Consider the following 23,074-nt stretch of genomic DNA (forward strand, 5'->3'; position numbering starts at 1 on the left):
ACAATAAAGTAGCATTAGCTCATCTTGGTACTGTTTCCTGTCTAGTTTAGCTGGAGGGCTTAAAATAAAAGGCTAGAAAAAGATATATATTCTTCTTTAGATTATTTGTAGACCCACTTACATTCTATGTATATGCAGAACTAACGATTTAATTTATCTTTCTCTGACCCCAATCTCGTGGCAATCATATTCTATTACTGCTCTCTAGAAAGCAGTGTTATCAGTCTCAAAACAGTACTATTCCAAAACTATTGAAACATCTATTCCTTCCCCATCCACCAAATTTCATTAGATTCTTTGTTGGCATAAGAAAACTTCCACGTTTAAAATTATTTTAAAGAAGCTAATCACTGTCAGGGATAATTGCTTTCAAAATATGTAAGGTGTCTCCACAAAGCTATTTAAAACCAGAAAAATACTGGAACATAAATCCTTGATCTTATCAATTAATAAGCGTTTTCCTATCTTCCGGACAATTATAGCTTTCTTGGAAGATGGTTACTGCTTTTGGTGTCAATTTCCTGCCTTTTAGCTTGTGCCTGCAGGTAATATTGTAAGTTTTCAAAGAATATGTCAGATGATTTCAAATTTATTTTTTGAAATCTTGCACAGGGGGAAGGTGTGGTTGTAACTTTTGTAGTAACGAGTGACCCACTATTAATACATCTTATTCATACATCCTTTCCTAGCCAAAACACCTTTGTGGTTGGCATGGGGTAGGCGGTCAAACTTTCCTTCCACATCATTCTGTTGATAGATTTCCTGTCTGTTGTCTGTCTTCTCATATGGCATTATAAGGAACCTGGGTGGTGCAGTTATTAGAATGCAGTAATGTGGGCAAATTCTACCCATAGTCTGGAGTTTGATCCTGACTGGTTCAAGGTTGACTCAGCCTTCCATCCTTACAAGGTCGGTAAAATGAGGGCCCAGATTGTTGGGGGCAATATGCTGACTCTGTAAACAGCTTAGAGGTGGCTGTAAAGCATTATAAAGTGGCATATAACTCTAGGTGCTAGTGCTATTTTGGAGGCAAATGGTGCCAGGTTATCCAGAAATATCTACATACATAGAAAAGGGAGACAACATTTATTACTAGTCGTCAGTGTCTTATTTCTTTATTAAATTTGTTTGTTTGCTAGACAGGAGACAGCTTTTCAAAACCCTATAGACCCATCCTCCTCCACCCAACGAAACACCAGAATACCTTTTCCTTTTTTTTTAATGAAAACACCCTTTATTGTGGTGCTAAAATCGTCACATTATTATATTGGGTGACGTCAGTATTTTGGAAGACAAGAAAAGTCAAAATCACAGTCAGGTTAGGAGAAGTCCACTTACCTTGAGAATAAAGAAGGATCTGCATTTCTAGGAGGACACATGTAAACACTTGAATGAGATTCTCCAAGCCCAGCAGCTCAAAGGCTTCCCGGAGAGCATAGTCATATAGGGGGAGTTCATTAGGGCCCGGTCTCTGGCAGACTATAGGCTCATAAACCCCATAGAATTTGAGGGATCTTCCTGGGGGCGGAAGGGGTACTTCATAGAGAATGTTATGTATGTAGCTTTCCAGAGGCAAAGGTGGAGGTTGCTGGGAAGTGACTGCTTTGTAAAGCTGGATGAGGAATTTCTTGCACGCCTGCATGAAAGGCAGGGGAGCAATGACACATATACACTTGGAAACATACAGCGTGTCCCTGTTGATGTCGTACGAGTTGCAGCGCTGCATTTTGGCCAGGGATGTGGAGTCTCCTTCATCCAGACTACTGGCCAGCGAGTCCATGCTGCATGACGACGAGGCAGAGACGCTGTTGCATTGCTCCGCATTGTGCATCTGGTAAAGAGTTTGCATGGCCGCACAGATCTGCTTGCTTGTGACCTCCTCGAAAAACGTGAGTACAAATCCGTAGGTGCGGGACCCATCTTCCCGCGTAATGATGAACGAATGGAACTGGGGGTCTCTGTGGTCAGATTGAGTCCTGAAGGATAGCCCTTTGGGCATGCATAGCTGTGAGAAGAGAAGAGGAAAATACACCTGTCAGCCGCATCATGACTTCTATTATGGACATTCCTGTACTGTAAAATCTACAAAAGTAAAGGTTTTCCCTGCCCAGTTGTGTCCAAGCACACTTTAAGGAGTGTGCTCATCTCCGTTTTCTGGCTGAGTGAGCCAGGGTTGTCCAAAGAAGCTTCCAGGGTCATGTGACTGAGATGACTATATGCTGAGGTGCGTGGTACACTGTTATATTCCCACGCAGTGGAACCTATTTATCTACTCACATTTGCATGCTTTTGAACTGCTAAGTTGGCAGGAGCTGGGCTAGAAACAGGAGTTTACCCCGTCACGCGATACTTGGGTCTCAAACTGCTAACCTTTCAGTCGACAAGGCCTGGGTCTTAAACTATACATAGTAGTCATTTGATAAAGCAAATAATGCTTATTAACAAGAAACTGGGGTTGAAAAAAACTCTCTTAACATTTAATTAAACACAACATTCTTAAAAAGTTACAATTCCCAGCCTCAAGCTCCATTGATTTTGCATAATTGTGTAGCAATGGAATTTGCCATAGTTCTTAAAATTAATTTATAACCTTGTGCATTAGCTACAGATTTCTCAAGAAAGCAGTTAACAAAAAAAGCCTATTTCCTTAGCAAGTAATGGACATTATATAAAATTGAAAAGGATGTGAATATTACATGCTTGTCAATTGTACAACCCAGTATTAAGGCTAAAAGTTTAGCCACAGTCATATAATTTAATAGTAGCAAATATTTTGTATATCAATTAAGAATGTGTGTCTAAACACCGTAGCTAAAGGGAATCCAGTTCATCGTTATACAAATGCACTAATCTGCATAAAACTCTCTTGGAAGCAATCTTCTGAAAATATTTCATTAAAAAAAGAGGAAAAGTTGAGGCATGAGTTCAGTACAATTTTTCTGATGTACTTGTTAAAGTGTCTGAAAACTGCTGAGCCTCTGGAAGACACATGAAGCCATTTTGAAGATTGTACTGCCCCCTTGTACATAATTGATAGGACTGTTCACACATGCATACACTGACCCACGGAATGCTCAACATTAGTAGCCAAAATGGTTCCAGCTATATACAAGAGGAATTATCAATAAGTCTGGAACAATTTCAAAATAATAAAATGGAAACCCAACAAACTCCCAATCGAGAAAAAGAAATGAGCATGCTCAATGCTCACAAATGAAGGCAAATATATTGTATTTTTTGGACTATAAAACGCACCATAGGACGCACCTAGATTTTAAAGAGGAAAACAAAAAAAAATAGTTTTTGGCCTCCGTGAATCTGGGTTTTGCCCTCCCCAGCCCCCAGGAGCATCTCTACAGCCCCCCCAAAACCCTCTGCGTATCCTGGTTTCACAAAAAATGGGCCCATTTTTTGCAAAAATGAGACACGTGGGAGGGTTTCGAGAGACCAAAAACAGGGGCTGTATTCGATCTATAAGACGCACCGACATTTCCACCCACTTTTTTGGGGGGGGGTGTCTTATAGTCCAAAAATATGGTACATGTTCCAGGATAATGTTGCAGGATCCAATCTAGTTCAGTCACCAGGACCAGAGGTTTAATCTTCTGAGCTGTCTGACTTGTGCTGGAGCACATCCTGAGGAAACCTATCTCTCACCAAAATGTGAGACAGAATTCTGGTGAAAGAGAAGTTCCCTGAGGATGGGTTCCAGCACGAGTCGGAAAGTTTGGAAAACAAAACTTCTGGTCCTGTGAGTGACCCAGATTGGATCATGCTCAATGCTGCGGGAAGGAGGGGCAGGTTTGGAGGGTAACAACAGAAATTCTGAACATTCTGTAATGTTCCATTGCCATTTTTTCCCTCAAGAGCAAATGGGTTGGTTCCATCAAAGGGGAAGCTACTATGAGAGGTCTGAAACTCTTTTTCCACTCTAAATTATTTAATTGCTTGGAGCTTCTTGACAAAATATGAGACCACTCAAATGAAAACCCAGTTTGTACAGATCAGAGTGTTGATCAATTGGGAGAGATGCTACTTTTGCCACCAATTGAAGGACAGATTCTTATCCATCAGCAAAAGTAACAATAACAAATTATCAGAGTTGGAAGGGACCTTGCAAGTCATCTAGTCCAACCTCCTGCCCAAGCAGGAGACCCTACATCTGCCTCTACCTAGGATTGAACTCACAACCTCCTGATTGTAAGACTCTACCTTGAGACGATAAGAGCAACGATGTGGCACATAGACACTTCGATAACCTCTCTGCTCTTAATTAGACTATAATGCGTGGGAACCAGCCAGTTTCCAAGCTAATGGTTTCAGAACTAATTCTATGTGTAACTTGAAGAATGCACCTGGGTGTGTATGAATGTTTAATTTAAATTCTTGAACAAAACCTAATTTTAAAGCATTCTTCTCAAGTGCTTATAGAACTACCAATCTTACTCCCTAACTATTCCCATAATGTGGCAGGGACTCCCTGAAGCACTTTGCCCAATCAAAGATCAAGAAACAGCCATCACTATATGCAAAAAAGCAGTTTAAACATGTGTGGCACAACTGTGAAAGTCTGTAGAAAAACAGAGTATCACAGTTCCTAAAATGAAACTGCTCCCTTTCCATTAGCCAACTTCAATTAAATAACATTCCATTAATGTTTTGCCATCTGCAGTTCAATTAGCATATAGTCACAGCAGAAGGCTTTTCTAGATTAACCTTAAAAATATTTGAGCTTTTTCCTGCAAAATATATATATATATAGCTCACTAATATAAAAAGCAGACAAAAATACAAGGCAACAACAACATTAAACTTGACTACAGGAAGAAAAAAAATAAGAATTCTGCTATTTAGCAAATTGTCACAATCTCTTTAAACGTTAATAAGAACATGAAGGCTTCAATAGTCCGATGGTGCCTTGGTGGACATTAGTTTACTCCTCGTGAATGCATATACAGGCAGTCCTCAACTTATGACCGGTCACATAATGACCATTCGTAGTTATCATGGACCCTGAGAAAGCTACTTATGATCCGAAATTAAAGTTCTGATGTCTACCACACCAATCACCACCACAGTCATGTGACCACATTTTGGGGGCTCGGTCACCAGTTTACATTGATGGCTAGTTGTGGTATCCCACAGACATGTGAACTGTGATTTACAACGTTTTTGCCAGAAACCATTGTTTACTTCTGATTTCCAGCAAAAAAAATACTCCATAGCAAACAATGAGCTTACTTAACAATTGAAGAGGTAGAATCTGATGGCAAAGTTTAAAGAGGGATCAGCCTAGAAACTACGTAGCTGCAAGTGAGCTAAGTCCAACGCTCCTTGAATTCCATTCAGCCTTATCTAATACCAAGCAGATTCTAACTTAGTCGAGAAGATTCCAATGATGGCAAAACTTTTCAGCACTGAGTGCCCAAACCAGAACATGCATGCTCACCAGAATGCCAGAAACCCGAAGAACAGCTGGCCGGCGTACTCATGCTTGTTTTTTGGGGTGTTTTGATGGCTATTTTCAGGCCGTTTGGAGGCTGTTTTCAGGCTGTTAAATCACCCTAAAAGTGACCCGAAAACCAGCCTGAAAATGACTCAAAAATCAGCCTGAAAATGACCCAAAAATCAGCCTGAAAATGCCCTGGAAAATGGCCCAGAAACAGCCCTGAAAAAGGCCTGGTTTTAGGCCATTTTTCAGGCCGTTTTCCAATGCTCTGGCGCCCGCAAAGACCAGCGGAAACCAGAAGCACAGCTGGGGATGGTGTGTGTGACCACAGAGAGGGCTCTGCGTGCCACCTCTGGCACACGTGCCATAGGTTCGCCATCACGGGCGTAGGCTACGAGTAGCGATAAATCAGTTTAATTGGACCTTCATGTGTGGACTGATCTTTTGCGCCTAACAGCAGCACTTGTTTTATATTGACAAGTGCTGCTTGTTTATATTTTGTGTCGCAAAAAAGGTCATAAAATCAGACACAATCATGTGGTGACACGCTTTATGACTATTGTGACTTTATAACCAAATTTGTGGGCTCAATTACGTTTGTGAGAGATACCTGTATCTTATTAAAGAATTCACAATTCTTTGAGCATGTACAGTAATCAGATACTGTGACAAGCTATACTATAAGGAATAAAGAGCTTTTATTATAAGACAGAAGCATAGGGATATTTCATCTGTTGTTACATCACTGAGAAGCAAGACAATGATAGAATTGCTGTAAGTAATTGAGCCTAAGACAAATGTGAAAATACTGACTTATTGAAGGAAAAGACTGGAATTTAGAAAACCTATGAAATAAAGGTTTGAGGAGGGAGGGCTTAGAAAATACTTTCACTTTAGTTTTACTTAGCTGTATGAAAGTGTTTTCTAAGTCAGTGGTTCTCAACTTGTGGTCTGCGGACCCCTGGGAAGTTGCAATGTCATTACCAGGTAGTCCATAAAGGCTTTGGGCAAGTGTCTATATGATTTAAATCTTGAGTAAAATCATGGCCACAAAAGGTTTTTTTTTAAGAGTTTTATTATTTTTAGTTATAGGAATAAACATTCCATCTTCCCATATGCAGTGTGTCATTTGGGTACAAACATCGTTCCTCTTTTACCATATATTTCATATTCATATTAACATTATTTCCCTAACTTTAGTATTATAATATATTGAGCATTTAAACATTATGGAACTCTCAATTTTTCTTCTTAATATCTTCTAGTAATAATAACATATCAACATTAAACATCATTATTCTCATCATACTCATAGTAACAGTTTTCACCTTATTTATATCTATTTATTATCTACTTATTTTTTAGCTTTTTTCATTTCCAAACTCCTTTTTTTCTCTCCAACCATTAGTAAAATACTTCCCAAATCATATAATATTCAGTTTGCTCTTTCTCCTTAATTGCTAATCTTAATCTGTTCATTTCTGCACATTCTAATATTTTCCTTATCATCTTCTGATCAATAGAAATCTCTACAATCTTCCAATGTTGTTGTGCAAATACAATTCTAGCTGCGGTTGATACATGAATGATTAAATATACATTCTCTTTATTATAAATTTCAGGTAGAATTCCTAGCAGAAATGTTTCTGGCTTCAGCTTCAATACATTGTTGTATCATCTGCCACAAAAGGTATTTAAGGGGGGTCCGTGGTGAAAAAAAAGGTGGAAAACCACTGTCCTAAATCTTCCTCAGGCTGAACATGACACGGGGGCTTAATTCACATTTTGTGATATTTCACAGTTTTGATCAATTGGTTGGAAAAGCCTCAACAGGGTGGCCTTATAGCCAATGCTGATTTATAAACCACAGTTTATGATGGTAGCCTGATTCACAGATCAAGCTAACCTGAACAAATATTATAACTTACAGTGAAGTGTGAATCCAGTATTGACTTCACACATTTGATTACAGCCCAATCTTTGGCCACAAATCTATGTATGAATAGAGACATGTGGGCTAATCCTCCTCAATCAGAATTACCTTATTTAATTAAGGACTGAAATGGAAAGAGCGGAAAACTGAACCATGCAAGAAGAGCAGGCTTTGACCCAGTAGGCGAGGACTAGAATGTGAAACTCTTTTAGAAGGTGTTTCTCTACGTACCATGTTGACGGCATCTTGATCAAAGGGGTTCCATTCTATATTTTGGGGATAGTGAGCCAAGACTTTTGACTTGAAAGTTCTTCTCAGGGGACTCTGGTCAAAATTTTCTCCTGCAATAGATTAAGAAGCAAAAATCATCATGTCAATGAACTATTTTCAAAGAAAGCTTCAAGTTTGTTTATCCCCTTAAAGAGAACAAAAGCCACAGGGGGGAAAAAACAGTGTTATGTTTATTTTTCTAAAACATACCTGAAATTTTTGGCAGAAGGAATAATCCATCATTAAAGTGAACCATACCATATTCATACCACTCCATGAAGTGATACTTGTTAATATAAGTTTAAAAAAAGATATTGAAAGCATCAGCCCTTTAAAAAAAAAGTTTTAAATCATAACTTCAGGAGATCTTCAACTTATGATCACAGTTGGGACCAGAATTTCCATTGCTAAGGAAGACAGTTTTAAGTGAGTTGCACCCAATTTTACAATCTTTTTTTGCCATGGTTGTGAAGCAAATCATTAATGGTTGTCAAATTAATAACATAGTTGTTAAATGAATCTGCCATTGACTTTGCTTATTGGAAGTCAGCTGGGAAGGCCACAAATGGCAACCACATGACCCTTGGACATTGCAACTCTCATAAATACATGTCAGTTGCCAGGTGCCTAAATTTGGATAGCAATAGCACTTAGACTTATAGACCGCTTCACACTGCTTTATAGCCTGCTCTAAGCGGTTTACAGAGTCAGCCTATTGTCCCTCAACAATCTGGGTCCTCATTTTACCCACCTCAGAAGGATGGAAGGTTGAGTCAACCTTGAGCCTGGTGAGAATTGAACTGCCAAATTGCAGTCAGCCGGCAGTCAGCAGAAGTAGCCTGCAGTACTGCACTCTTAACTATTGTGACACCATGGCTCTTCACATAACCATGGGGATACTGCATTAGTCATCAGCGCGAGGACCGGTTGTAAGTCACTTTTTCCAGTATCTAAATTTGGGGAATGGTTGCAAGTCAAGGACTACCAGTAGTTAATAACCTAATAGGTAAAATAGCAATGGTATAGGTAAAATAGGGGCTGAGCCAAATAAGAGTTTTAGTGAGAAGTCTGAGAACGCAATACTTGTCCCCAGCATAGATTCTAAATCAGTTTTATGTTGCCTAGAATGATTGTCTAGAACAGGGGTAGTCAACCTTTTTATAACTACTGCCCACTTTTGTATCTCTGTTAGTATTAACATTTTCTAACCGCCCACTGGTTCCACAGTAATGGTGATTTATAAAGTAGGGAAGTAACTTTACTTTATAAAATTTACAAAGCAGAGTTATAGCAAACCCCTACCGCCCACCATGAAAGCTGGAACATCTATTAGTGGGCGGTAGGGACCAGGTTGACTACCTCTGGTCCAGAAGATCAACACTTTGTTATTTGTATTATTGTATTCTATTGTTATGCTATCTTTATAATATTCTTTTCATTTTTATTTCACTGACTTAAAAAAAATGAGAGGAAGAGGGGGAGAGGGAGAGAGAAAGAGATGGGAGAGAGAGAGAGAGAGAGAGAGAGAGAGAGAATGTCTGGCATTGTAGGGTATATGTAAAGAGACATGTATTCACAAGATAATGCAATCTTCCTGAAATCACAGAACCTGAACAATAGCGAATTTTAAACATCAATGTTTGAAAAGGCAGCATGAATTACAGTTGTACCGTCTGCATAGCCTGACAAAATTCTACACAGTGCAAAAAGAAAAAAAGATTGCATATCTTGCCTATGTTTCACGTTATCAGCAAACATGTAAAAATTGTAGGAGCAGAAGAGGAAAGGAAAATTGCATTATTAATCTGAATAGACACTAAGACCTTCGCTGCCTTTGAGAATTCTCTGCTTATCGGCAATGAATCATTTACTGGTAGCTGCAAATTCTCATCTGGGTGTTCAGCAGCAGACAGAAAACCAACAACTGAATTTCGTTTTTCAGATGCTCTTCACAGCAGGCAATAAACCAACAGCTAGATTAATCCCCTTTCCAATTATTTAGCTTCTCCACCCCCTCGTGTGCCATGTCCTGTCCCCCGCCCTCCCCATCCACAGGGATGTTTCACTTTTTCAAATCAACTGAATGTTGATTTGTTGGAATGAACTGAGCCCAATTTGTCAGCAGAGTCCAACTAGACCAAATTGGCTCTCTTTCCCACTTATTTAGGGCTTTGTTATATTAATTTCATCCTAACTTTAATCTCAATTGCCCAAAGTGTCTTGGAACTACAGGGGATTGATACTTAATACCTAGAAATCGGTCTATTGCCAGGGTGCATATGGTGCATTGAAGTTATGTCAGAAACATTACCTCGAAAAAATTGAATTGTCTTGTTAAGAGCACCTGTAATACAAATATGTAAGGGTGGCTCGGTGGCTAAGATGCTGAGCTTGTCGATCACAAAAATCGGCAGTTCGAATCCTTAGTGCCATGTAACAGAGCAAGCTTCTCTTACTTGTCCCAGCTTCTGCCAACCTAGCTGTTCGAAAGCATATAAAAATGCCAGCAGAAAGATAGGGGCCACCTTTGGTTGGGAAGGTAACAGTGTTCCGTGCACCTTCAGATTTTAGTCATGCCAGCTACATGACCATGGAGACGTCTTCGGACAGCGCTGGCTCTTTGGCTTTGAAACCGAGATGAGCACTGCCCCCTAGAATAGGGAACGACTAGCACATATGTGCGAGGGGAACCTTTGCCTTAATCCAAATATGTGTTTGCAGACATATTTATCAAATTCATCTCCCCCCCTTCTCTCTCTCTCTCACACACACACATACACCTCAGAACAACATTCAGTGGCCCTCTTTATAATCACCAGCATTTTTGTTCACTTATGAGGTAAAAGGTAAAGGTTTCCCTCACACTTATGTGCTAGTCGTTCCTGACTCTAAGGGGCAGTACGTATCTCCGTTTCAAAGCCAAAGAGCCAACACTGTCCAAAGACATTTCTGTGGTCATGTGGCCAGCATGATTAAATGCTGAAGGCACATGGAACACTGTTACCTTCCCACCAAACGTGATTCCTATTTTTTCTACTTACATTTTTACATGCTATCAAACTGCTAGGTTGGCAGAAGCTTATGAGATAGGATCGCTTAAAAGTTGATGGTCAGATTCACACAACACAATCCATGCTGGCTCAAGGCTCATATGGATAATTACTTTGTTCATTCGTGCATACATTCTCACCATCAGGTTGGGGTGGAATCCTTTCCACCAATTCTCCTGCAGATGGCTGGTTTCTCATGGTTATTGGTATCGTACTTAACTATAACTGTAGCTGCGATCCAGTGGTGGGTTCTGGATCCCGTTGCAACCAGTACGATGCAACAGGGCCCAGCGTCCACATGAACGTGTGCAGCACATGCGCATACACACGCAGCGCGCACATGCGTCCTTACCTCTTGCGATGCCTCTGCGAGCCTCTGCAACACTTCAGCTGCTCGGCGGAGCATCGCACAGGCGCCGTTCAAATACAGGCAAGGAGGTCAGGTGGGCAGGTGGGCCCTCCGGAGCACCGTACCAGAATGGTACCCGGTGCTCCGGGCAGGCACCGGTACACCCATACCGGGGCATAAGGCCTGCAACCCACCACTGCTGCGTTCACAAATCCATTTCAGAAAACACACTTTAAAAGTGGTAATGATAATACTGACCAATGTTTTCCAATAGACCCAAGCAGCTAGCAAGGGTGAAAACAAACATTTTTTGCTTTCATTGTCTTAGGTTCCAATCATACACCTAAATATACCATCCTAAAACTGTTTAAACAATGTTACTAGCAAAAGGAAGGACTTTAAAAGTTTGTTCTGAAAAAAACTGAATCAGTAAGGCTGATACTACACAGAAAAAACCACAAAACTCTTTTCAGTCCACTCATTTAAGGATTAAAGTTAGTCACAAATTTTGTGGAAATGCAGTCTGCCACATATCTGGTATAAAAATATCCTTGGCTTTTTATTTTTTTAGGGGAAAACTACTTCATCTGTATAGCATGACACACAAATCTTAATGAATTTCCTTATTCCCAGTGGAGTTGGCCTTTCATTTCTTATGCTTGGGGCAGAGGTCTTCAAAATTGGCAACTTGGCGACTTGTGGACTTCAACTCCCACAATTCTCCAGCCAGCTCTGCAAAGTCGCCAAGTTTGGGGAACCCTGCTTTGGGGGAGGGGTTATATAAAAAGCATATTATGCTACATTTAGACACAACGTACCATTATTGGCTGTTACAAGAATGAGCAACAGTGACCTATAGCTATAGGTAGAAGTATTCCCTTTTCACATATAAGGAGAAAAGACTAAAAGCTTCATCTTGTAGGTTGAAGAAAACCATACTTTGCTTCTCCATCCAATAGCAATAGCAATAGCAGTAGAATTATATACCGCTTCATAGGCCTTTCAGGCCTCTCTAAGCGGTTTACAGAGAGTCAGCATATTGCCCCCAACAATCTGGGTCCTCATTTTACCCACCTCAGAAGGATGGAAGGCTGAGTCAACCCTGAGCCGGTGAGATTTGAACCGCTGACCTGCTGATCTAGCAGTAGCCTGCAGTGCTGCATTTAACCACTGCGCCACCTTGGCTCTTAAAGGCTCTCCAAAAGGAAGCAAAGTATAATTACATTTGTTTTCAAACCAGGGTCTCATCCCATGATCTAACTGGGGTTCCAGGTATTCTTTAGTGAGAAAGCTATAATTTGTATAAACTAAGAAAAATTAATCTCCTTCCCATCGTGCATAAAGGGTGGTATGAACAAAAGTGCTCATTCTCTATTCTATTTTGTAATTATGGTTTGTTATGGGATCTGTAGTTGCAATGAGTAAGATTTTCAAGGGTTGGGGTTAGGGTTAGCAGCTGAAGAAGCTTCTTGGAATGAGAAGGGAAACGTCTTCAAAGATAAACTGGAAAGTCCAGTTGCCTCTTGAAAAAGCACCTTTGGGACAACCATGACCTGGATGACTAAGAATCTCCACAGACTCTTGATGAAGCTGTAAACCAGGGGTCTCCAATCCGCGGGCTATGCAAGTGGCAAGTGAGTGAGAATAGCAATAGCACTTAGACTTATATACCACTTCATAGTGCTTTTACAGCCCTCTCGAAGCAGTTTACAGAGTCAGCCTATTGCCCCCAATAATCTGGGTTCTCATTTTACCCACCTCAGAAGGATGGAAGGCTGAGTCAACCTTGAACCTGGTGAGATTCAAACTGCCAAATTGTAGGCAGGCAGCAGTAACTTGCAGTACTGCACTCTAACCATTGCGCCACTTTGGCACTCTAACCATTGCGCCATCTCGGCAAAACTTCATCTGTGCAGGAACAGGATTTAAGTTGCATGCACGAAATCATCCCTCCACCCCTCTGCCACAGTCTGTGGAAGCCAACTTTTCTTCCAAAACCAGTCCCAATCACAAAGATTGGTGGCTGCTACTTTTCCAAGCCTCATTTCTGAATGACTTCATAAAGCTTTTCACTTGATTACTTAGCTTGAATTTAGCAACAAATCTGGGCTGCAAAACTCCAGATAACCATAGATGATACGGCAAGCAAACAGCTAACATTTACTGTATCTCTTGGCTGCTGTCTAGAAGACATCTAGAGTTTTGCATCCAAGAGCCTAGCCATAAGCCCCATCTTTGTTGGCAACACAAATAAAACCTTCCTGCTTGACGTGCTACTTACATAATCCTCACTAAACAATCCCTGTGTTCAGAAATCATCCATTGTTTCTAATGGTTGCCCAACAAAGCCCTTTTTAGGAAGCATTTCATTATCTGATCAGCTTCTTTTCCATTTTGCACTGTGATTGTTGCTACTAATTATCCTTTGTAAGGACTTTAAAAAAAATTAATGAGGATGCTATGTTTTTAGTATTGTGAGTGGAAGTGGAATCTGGTAGCCCAAAGGCAAGCTTTAAATATTTTAATAAATAACGGCACATGTTCTTCCTCCTTCTTTTACTACATAAGTGTAAATGGTAGACTTGGTGGATTTCTATACAATTTTCTATACAATTGCCATCAATGCAAAATGAGATTGTTTTGTAGCTTTCAGGCTTGAGAAAATCAGCAGCCTAGGAGAAAACTCCCACATGTGATAAAAGTACAACACATAATTCTAACATTAGGTTCATGTCAGCTAAAATATGGTTTGTTATGTTTTGGCTTGAAGTGTTAAATCACAAACACTACGATTTGCAAAATTGGACTTACGGCTGGGCCTGGAAAACCAGCCAATTGTGGCTTCCACAGGCCATTATTAAGCAAACCATTTAACAGCATGAAGTACAAAAATCCCTGAGCAAAAAAACCCCCAAAACGTGTGTATGTAGTTAGAGCTGGTAAGAGAACAAAAGGCAAATGGCTGTTAGTTTATTAACTTAGAACTCCCCAGGAAAAGAATGATAACTGCTGATTAAAATAATTAAAGTAACCAATCAATGAATAGAATTTAATGGAATTCAAGACAAATGAAAAAGATGGAAAGCTGTAGTTAAAATTAGCAAACCCCCATGTTTCTTTTTACCTGATGTTCTTTTTGCAGTATCTGAATTCCTGCCATGGCGGTCGGCTTCTAGCCACTGGTATAAGACTACATAACATAACAGAAACAAAAAGTATGTATGAACAAAATGAACAGAAACTGCAGACACACATAAGCATGGTTTTTGAAAAACAGAGAAACATGGATAATGAAATGAGCAGTAGCATGTCTACCGCTGTTCATGAAAAATAGACAGCACGATGAATGTTAGCGACATGTGCAAACACATATTAATAACCTATTAATGTGCCCCTATGAGTCTCTGTTGATGGGAAGGGAAAACTTAACTTGCCTTCAGCTGAACATGTGACTTCACAGGATTAAGAATGGTGACTGTGCAAGATTCAGGCATGTGCAATATATTCAAAATCATCTTCAAATAAATTAAGTGCAGCAACCCCATTGAGCTTCTTCAGAGTCATAAAAAGTTCTCCGGTCTATCTGATAACTCTCCATCAAATCTTTAGTTGAGACAAAAAGGACAATTCCAGAGACTTCTAGAAATTGGAATTGTTTACGCCATTTTTCCAAATGGCTTAGGTTTTACCCATGCCAGGCAGTGGAACATCTCAAAGGCCAATTCCACTATCACTCCCTTAAGTGAGCATTTCTCTCTATATATACATATGCATTGTGCAAAAAAATTTTTCATTCAAATATAATTAGGTTGAGGGAAGTTATTTCCATTCAGTTTTTCATGATAGCTTGGCATTCTTTGTGGAAGGGTGTAATGCAGTGTTTCTGAACCTTGGCTACTTGAAGATGTCTGGACTTCAACTCCCAGAATTCCCCAGCCAGCGAATGCTGGCTGGGGAATTCTGGGAGTTGAAGTTCAGACATCTTCAAGTGGCCAAGGTTGAGAAACACTGGTGTAATGTCATCATCATGTCTAATGTATACTGAAAGTTCTATCAAACAGTAGAATCCATTTTGGTTGGTTGGTTGGGCAAGTGGGTTATAGTGACATCAACTTAAGCAAGGGAATACTACCTTGATCTGGCTGGAAGTGGGGGATGGTATCTGGGTTTTCAGTATATGGGGATTACGTATCAACAAGATGAGAACATCAGAAAACATTTAATTTTATTTGATTAAATTAAGGTTAAAGCATTTCAATGCAGTTAATATAATTACTCTTCATTATCTTCAATTATTTCTTCCAACATCACACTAAATTTTACAATTCAGGGACCATTTTCAGGGAGATGCAGGTATCCTTGGGATCCTCCAACCTGAAGCAACCTCAACCTGATGTTCTCTATCTACTTTACTCGCCTACAACACTCATCAACTGCAGTCAACATGGACACAGGCTGGGAATGATGGGAGCTGCCAGTCAAGAAACCAGGAAGACATTAGAATTGGGAAAGGGATATTATCAAGAAATGGAATGAGAAGCAGTGAGTTTCTCCAATATGTCAAGGAGTGTAGGAGACATTTCTGAAAATTATAACTTTCTCAAAAGCAGTTTCCCATGTCCGAGCCCTGTTCAGGCAAGAAAAATTGTTAAATGACAGAAGGTAATGTTGACTAGCCCTTTTCTTTCTGGCAAAGGAGATCCTCAGCAGCCAGTGTTCTGGAAATTATTTGCACATGTGCTTAGAAATAAAAAGCATCAATTTCACATCCCTATCTTTGACAGCTGGTGTTGTTGTAGTTGGCAATGCCAGGATACGAACTGGCCCAGGAGATGTCATGTTAAAGTAAATAACAACAACAAAAGATGATTTAAGTATTTTATCAAAAATAAACAAAGAAACAATGCCAGGGGAAACATTTTGGCAGGTAAGAATGAAAGCTTTGTGTTTTTAAGGCTGGATGGAATTGGTCACAATGGACAGGGGGGTGGGGGAATCATTATTTTAAAAAAGGAACGTTTTTCCCAGGAGCAGATATGCTTGGAGTTTGCAAGTATAAAATATTACACACATACAACAAACAGCTCTGGACGGATTTGACATAGTGTTTTTTTTTCTTATAATAATCCTCCTCCTTTTTGCTTTAATCATATCTACTTTCCCCTGCCATGCCCAGATCTAATTCCAATGTATCTCGGTCTTTATTTTTGTTAAAAATGTTCAGAAAGAAGAACAGAAGTTCACACTTAATTTTGAAATTGGTAAGTATAAATATGTATGATTTTGATCCAGAAGCAGCTATAGTGCCCTGAATGAACACGGAGGACAAAGAATCTGCACACCTTTGCAACAACTAAATTTTAGAAAAGAAAACGGTAAGTGCAGAACGATATCATACACTCAGAAAGTGCAGTGGAAGTGATAATATAATGCAGAGTAAATACCTGATTAAAATTCTGAATAGCAATTAGAACACAATTGCTTATTTATATGATGTACCTGTAAAACATTTTTTTCTCCCAAGACTTCAAAGCAATTTCTAGGTTTTCTTTCCTAAATGTGAATACTCATTTTTTTAACCTACCTTTTAATCCAGAAGAACATCCACTTTTTAAGATACCAGGCTAATTGAGAACACAGCCTAAAACTAAAGACTGTCACCTTCAATCTACATTAACATCTCCCAGAGAGCATTTTGCCTCTCCTGTGTATTAACACAATTTTAACAGAGAATGCGGTTTAATTCTTCTTTCCAAAGAGGCCAAAAGAAAATAGTTTGAAAGCAGATAATTTGGCAGCTGAGTCATCATACTCAGGACTTGCTTTAGTCATAGTTTATTGAACAAGCACTAATGCAGTGATGGCGAATGTTTTTCTGCTTGGGTGCCAAAAGGGCACTATCAAATGCATGCGTGGATGCCCACATCCATAATCCAATGCCCTCCTCCCACGCTACCTCCCGTGCATGCGCGCAGGCCTCACTGAAGCCTCCGGACTTCTGGTAGTCCTGTTGGGCCATTTTCCGCCATCCACAGGCTCCGGAGGCTTTCCTGAAGCCTGGGGAGGGCTAAAGCAGCCTCTCCCATTCTCTGGAAGGCTGAAAATCAGCTGGCCAGTGCGCCCTTGTGTGCTGGAGCTGACATAGGGCAACGCCTTGCGTGCTCTCAGTTATGACTCACGTGCCACCTGTGGCACAAGTGCCATAGGTTCACCATGACGGCCCTTATGGGTGTTTAGCACTTAACATAATGTTTACCAACCACAATGGTTAGGTTCATATACCACACTGTTTCAAATCCGAACAATTATGAACTGGCGCAATGCAACAATCTAGCCAATACGAGCTACCTCTAGTGAATTTAGCCAGAATCTACTCAAAAAGGAGCCACCTCTAGTAAACTTCCATTGAGGAACCTTCTCAGATATTGTAAGGTAAAGGTCTCCCCCTCACATGCGTGCTACTCATTCCCTAGGGAGTGGTGCTCATCTCATCTTTTATTTAAATTGGATTTTTAAAATCAAATTTATTTTAATAAAATGCTTTTGGAGTAAAAATCTATCAAAGGGTTCCTTCCTATTTAAGATACATTAATAATTTAGTTTATTCAGCATGAAATGGAGCTTAGTTATGTAGCAAGAGGCTGTATGTTCTGCAATATTGGGACTGTCGGTGAGCCAACAGCAGTGGAGTCAGAGGTGGAGCTGCTGCCGGACGAAGATGACAGTTGCTCTTTAAAAGTTATGATTTAAATCGAGTTGATTTAAATCAAGCTTTATTTTTAGTAGTGATTTCAATCGTGATTTCAATCGACTTGATTTAAATCAAATCCACCCTGTAATAAAATAACAGCGCCAATTTCTATCCGTACATTTTGAATCTTAAACCAGCCAAAGGTAAAGATAGACAGAGGGTTAAAAATGCAATGCAATAAACCTGCACTGCGGAGTTGGTATCACACTGGTACTACAAGAGAAAGTTTATGGGCCTCCGAGATCTCATTACCGCAAGTCCTTCTATTCTGATTAGCTTTTACACAGAACTGAGACATTCTCAGTTGAGACCTGCAAATACTCCTTAAGGGACAAGAGTCCCAAATATTTTCAAATACAAATCCTTCATTAAGACTTAAGTTCTCCGTTTTATCAAAGGTGTTAGAGCAGCTCATTGGCAAGTTATCCCTTTTTGTCATGCAATATATATTTACACATGTATTCATAAATAAGTCGCCTGTAATTTTTATATTTGCTTGATCACAAGAACGCAACGTTGAAAATAAAATCTATCAGAGACAATTAAGTCAGCCTCAATCTTAGTTGAGTTAGCACCAGTGGTGGGATACGACCGATACGCCCTGGTACTGGCATACCGGTGCCTGCTGGGAGTACCAGGTACCGTTCTGGTACGGTACTCCGGAGGGCCCATCCTCCCACCCGCCCTCCCCTGTATTTGAGCCGACTGATGCTTTTGCACACGCACATGGAGCGTATGGCACCTGCGCGACACTCCGCCAAGCAACTGGAGTGTTGTGGATGGTAAATACATATGTGTGCAGGTGGTGGACGACGGGGCCCCATTGTAGCGTACCAGTTGCAATGGAATCCAGAACCCACCACTGGTTAGCATCCTTGTCATTCTTGAAGAAAGTTAGCATTCACCTCTCTTAGAAGAATGAAATATTTTAGGAAATATTAAAAAGCTAGAATATTATATCTTCCCTAAAGGAGAGCTTCAGCTCTCTGCCCCAAGTAGAAACTAAATGGCCAACTTTTAGAAATGCAAATTTGGTCATCCATTCAAGACAGGATTAAAACCCCAAGGAAGCCAGCATCTAGGATTAATGACATTTGTTAAACAAGATTAAAAACCCCAACTCATTGCCGACCTAATTAATATCAAATAATAAAATACGCAAAACAAGCCTCTCAATTATAAAGTGCTGTAGAACAAACTGTATAAAAATCCATCTGATCATCAAACCAGTTGGTCAGCTACCCAGAATAACACATGCTTGGTGGTTCTGCTTCACCATTAAACCATCTTTCCAACCGGCTTCCATTTTTCCAGTGTCTTTCTCCTGACTTGGAACTGAACGCAGACGGACATTTCTTCCAACAGTCTCAAGAGTTACACGCCATGGTTTCCTCATCTTCATGCAGCTGCACAAGGAAACACCAGCAGAACTGTAGACAGCATTCACACAAAAACAACCTTGACAAATAGAAGCAACACCCCAGAGAGATAGAAGACCTACAATTTCAACATTTCAACAGCATTCATCCTAGCAGCTATCTAAGCACACATTATTGCGGCAGAGAAATTGGGAAACTCTGTGAAAATTGTGTTTTGCCCTTGGGAACCAAAAGCTCCATTACAGTGCAAATCACATGCATGATTTCCAATTGTTCCACTTCATTCATGCACATATACAAGCATATTGACTTCAGTCAGGCATAACCCTGTGTATTTTGAATGCTGGCTGCAAGCTAGCTAGTTCGGATTTCTGTAAGGGTAGAACTGATATTTTCAGAAAGAGAAAGTATGATATATTTTTAGCCTCAGGCCGATCTTTTTTCCATGTAAAATATACATGGAACGGAGACAGCTTTTTCTTTAGGCCAAATAACATCCAATCCACATGCTTTCTAAGCAAAGTTGCTGATACAGTGATTCCATTGGTTGTGCACCATGCTTCATTATACAAATAAAGTCTAGGTATTTGTATTCGATATGTACCGCAAGGATTTTTTTAAAAAAAAAACTGCTGGCTGTTGCTGGAGGTACTTGAGTCCTGCCTGTCTCCTCGTTGCCGCTGGGCGCCGCCATCTTGGAACACGTGGCTCCTCCCGGCTTCAAGATGGCACCCATGCCAGGAGACAAAGGCCGCCTCTCTTAAATTTCCTGTTCTGGCGGCTTGTGCTCTGAGGAGCTGCCGCGCACCTCTGCTGCCGGTTTTTACTTCTTCTGCCTCCTTCTGGCGCCGCTTGAGGCTTTGCTCTGCCCATGGACCCCTCCAGCGAGGTGGGCCACGTGGATAATGGCACGGGCGCTCCACAGCATTTGGGAAACCGCAGTTCACTGCTCGACCCAGCAGGGAGCAGCGGAGCACTCTGGTGCCCGGCAGAGTTCCCGTGGCAAGGCTCACCTGGGAGGGGAATCCAGCGCTGCCCACACTTGCCAGTGGCCCAATTTGCACCCCGCGGCACTTGAGGAAGCCGTGGCTCGCCACTCGACCCTGTGGGGAGCGGCGGAGCACTCCGGCACCACTGTAGCCTCCGCGGCAGGGCTTGCCTTTGGAAGGCTTGTGGCTTTGTTTCCTGCTTGCCCGGCAGATTTCCTTTCCCGAGTGATACTTGTCTCACTCGGATGCCTGGGCGACGTGTCCCCCCTCCCCAAAGGGGCTTTTGGCAGGCTTTTTTGCAGCTCGGGGAGCTGTCTGGCTCGCTTGTGGCTGCTGCTGTAGGGAGATGAATTAATCCTATTTCTTTCTTTAAATTTCTTTCCAAATCCTCAGAGATCCAGGATGGCAAACTGTCCAGTTGAGGGACTGAGTTGATAACTGGGTGGTGCCTGGTGGACCAGGGGCGTATACCAAGAGCTTATCTGACTCAGTCCAATCAACGAGAGGATAAGGTCAACCCATCCTGGATACTCCTCCCCTCACTATGGAGAATATATTGTTGAGCACACAATGCACGTAAGGAAAACCCTTTCAGTATTGTAAATGTTTATAACACTACAAACTGTGACAGATTTTGCAAATGGAAGAATTGGGGGGGGAGGGGAGATCTGAACCTAAGCTTGTATTAATACAAAGTGAGCTGTTACATTAGGCTTCCTGCCAAAAGGACTAAATATAGACACACTGAGCCATCTGCCTGCCCCTTTACTGATTTCTGAAAATTAAAGAGAATTCAACAGTAACTGCCCATTAACAGCTCAGCTATTTTTAAGAAGGTGATAGACAGTTAACATAATGAACTACACAGGAATAAGGAAGTACAAGCAACATACATGTAGTTTTCAGGTGTTATTGTCAACCCAGAAAGACTCAGTTAAGCCAGAAACATATTAATAAATATTCTTGATACTGGGAAATGCTTCTCCTTTTCATTATTTTGTACTCATAAGTGTTGAATGAATGAATGAATAAATGGGTTTTCCCCAAAAAACCAGATGGCCCTCACTTTTCAGGTATCTCAGCCAGCCTTTAAGACCTGGTTCCTTGCCCAGGCCTTAGATAAGTGTGACTGACGCCTCTTCCAAGTAATCGAAGCATGCTTTGGTTATTTGTTTATTTTATTTATTACATTTTTATGCAACCTATCTTCCCTATAAGGTGATTCTGGGTGGTTTCTTGCTCAGGTTGCACCATTTTTTGGTTTTAGAAATATATTGTTTTATTGTTCTCAATACAATCCACAATCAATATGTGTAAAATCAAATATATAGTCTTTTTGTCATATAGGGCATAGTTGGGCAGGGTAAACAAAGCATTAATGCAACTAAGATATAACTGCTAATTACAGAGCTCTTAAATCTGTCACTGCCAAATCAGGCTTCCGTACTAAAGTGATGTTTTTCCATTAATTAAATTTGAATTAATTACAATTAAAAGCTTAATTAATTTTCCCTTAATTACAAATAATCAAAAACTGTAAAGAAAAAGGAAATTTGCCAGGATTGTTGTTACTAAAATCTTTACCAGAAGTCTGAGCAGTACTTGACATTCAAAGGGAAAAGGAGCCCATTATAGAAAGGTGTATGAATGTAATTCTGTCTGGAATGAATTCCGAGAAAAGACAGAGCTGGTTTCAAGAGTTGCAGATGGGCAGGAGGTTCATACCATTTACAGCTGTGCTGGCAAACCTATGGCATGTATGCCACAGATGGCACACGGAGCACTCTCTACGGGCACGCGAGCTGTTGCCCAGCTCAGCTCCACCATGTATGAGCCTCCCGCCGGTCAGCTGATTTTCGGGTCTCTGCTTCGCATGTGGGAGACAAGCGCTGGGGGGCAGGGGAGGTCGCACATGCATGCGGGGGATGGGGGAGCGCAGGGGCGGTGCAGCGTGGGCCTCCCACACTCCATTTTTTGTTTCAGGAGGCTTCAGGGAGGCCTGCTAGGCCCAAAATGAGGCATGGGGGGGTCATGCACTTGTGGGGGGCGCACGCATGTGCGAGGGGGCAGGGGACCACGGGGTGTCAGGCACGCATGCATAGGGAGTGGGAACATTGCATTATGGGTGTTGCACACATGCAATTTTGGCACGTGAGGAGAAAAAGATTAGCCATCACTGCTCTATAGATATGTTACTGTACAGGTAGTCCTCAACCTACAACAGTACATTTAGTGACCATTCAAAGTTACAACAGCACTGAAAAGTTATTAATGACCATTTTTCACACTTATGACACTGATCACCTTTTGTGACCTTCTGACAAGCAAAGTCAATGGGGGAACCAGATTCTCTTAACATTCGTGTTACTAACTTAACAACTGCAGTGATTCACTTAACAAATGTGGCAAGAAAGGTTGTAAAATGGGGCAAAACTCACAACAAATGTTTCACTTAGCAACATAGTTTTGGGGGTCAATTATGGCCGCAAGTCGAGGCCATAATTGGCCTCGACTTGCGGCCATAATACAGATACCTGTAATGATATCTGTGAATGAGCTTGGGAGACGCGGCAAAGAGACAAAGAAAAGGGAATTGTGAGATAAAAGGAAACTTAGCCCTCAGCAGGAATGTGGGTGCGGCAAGAGAAGGGACCCTCCCCACTTTCTTCAGAGGGAGGAGAAATTTGCTTTCAGACTTGCAAAATTGTTCTCAGCCTTGTGAGGTAGACCAGATAGAAAACACAGACAAATGAGCTAATTCTACTCTCTTGTAAGGTTAGTCATGGTTGACTCAGCTTTCCATCCTTCCAAGGTTGGTAAAAAAAACCCTCAAATTTCTCCATTGAATTTATTGGTCAACTGTGAATTTGAATACAAATCTCTCCATTTTAATCCAACTTTCTA

At 40.9% G+C, this 23,074-nt stretch overlaps 1 protein-coding gene across 2 annotated transcripts in view; it reads right to left on the reverse strand.

The window, feature by feature from the left end:
- DENND5B (DENN domain containing 5B) overlaps positions 1-23,074 on the reverse strand; it is a 135,848-nt gene that overhangs the window by 64,184 nt on the left and 48,590 nt on the right. For both annotated transcript variants that reach the window (XM_032221745.1, XM_032221744.1), the window contains exons 2-4: positions 14,176-14,241; positions 7,614-7,723; positions 1,339-2,005 (exon numbers count right to left, since the gene is read on the reverse strand). In XM_032221745.1, the coding sequence (XP_032077636.1) occupies positions 1,339-2,005; positions 7,614-7,723; positions 14,176-14,241 (843 nt within the window). The remainder of the gene's footprint in view (positions 1-1,338; positions 2,006-7,613; positions 7,724-14,175; positions 14,242-23,074) is intronic.

The sequence above is a fragment of the Thamnophis elegans genome, chromosome 7, assembly GCF_009769535.1.
Source record: "Thamnophis elegans isolate rThaEle1 chromosome 7, rThaEle1.pri, whole genome shotgun sequence".
NCBI lineage: Eukaryota > Metazoa > Chordata > Lepidosauria > Squamata > Colubridae > Thamnophis > Thamnophis elegans.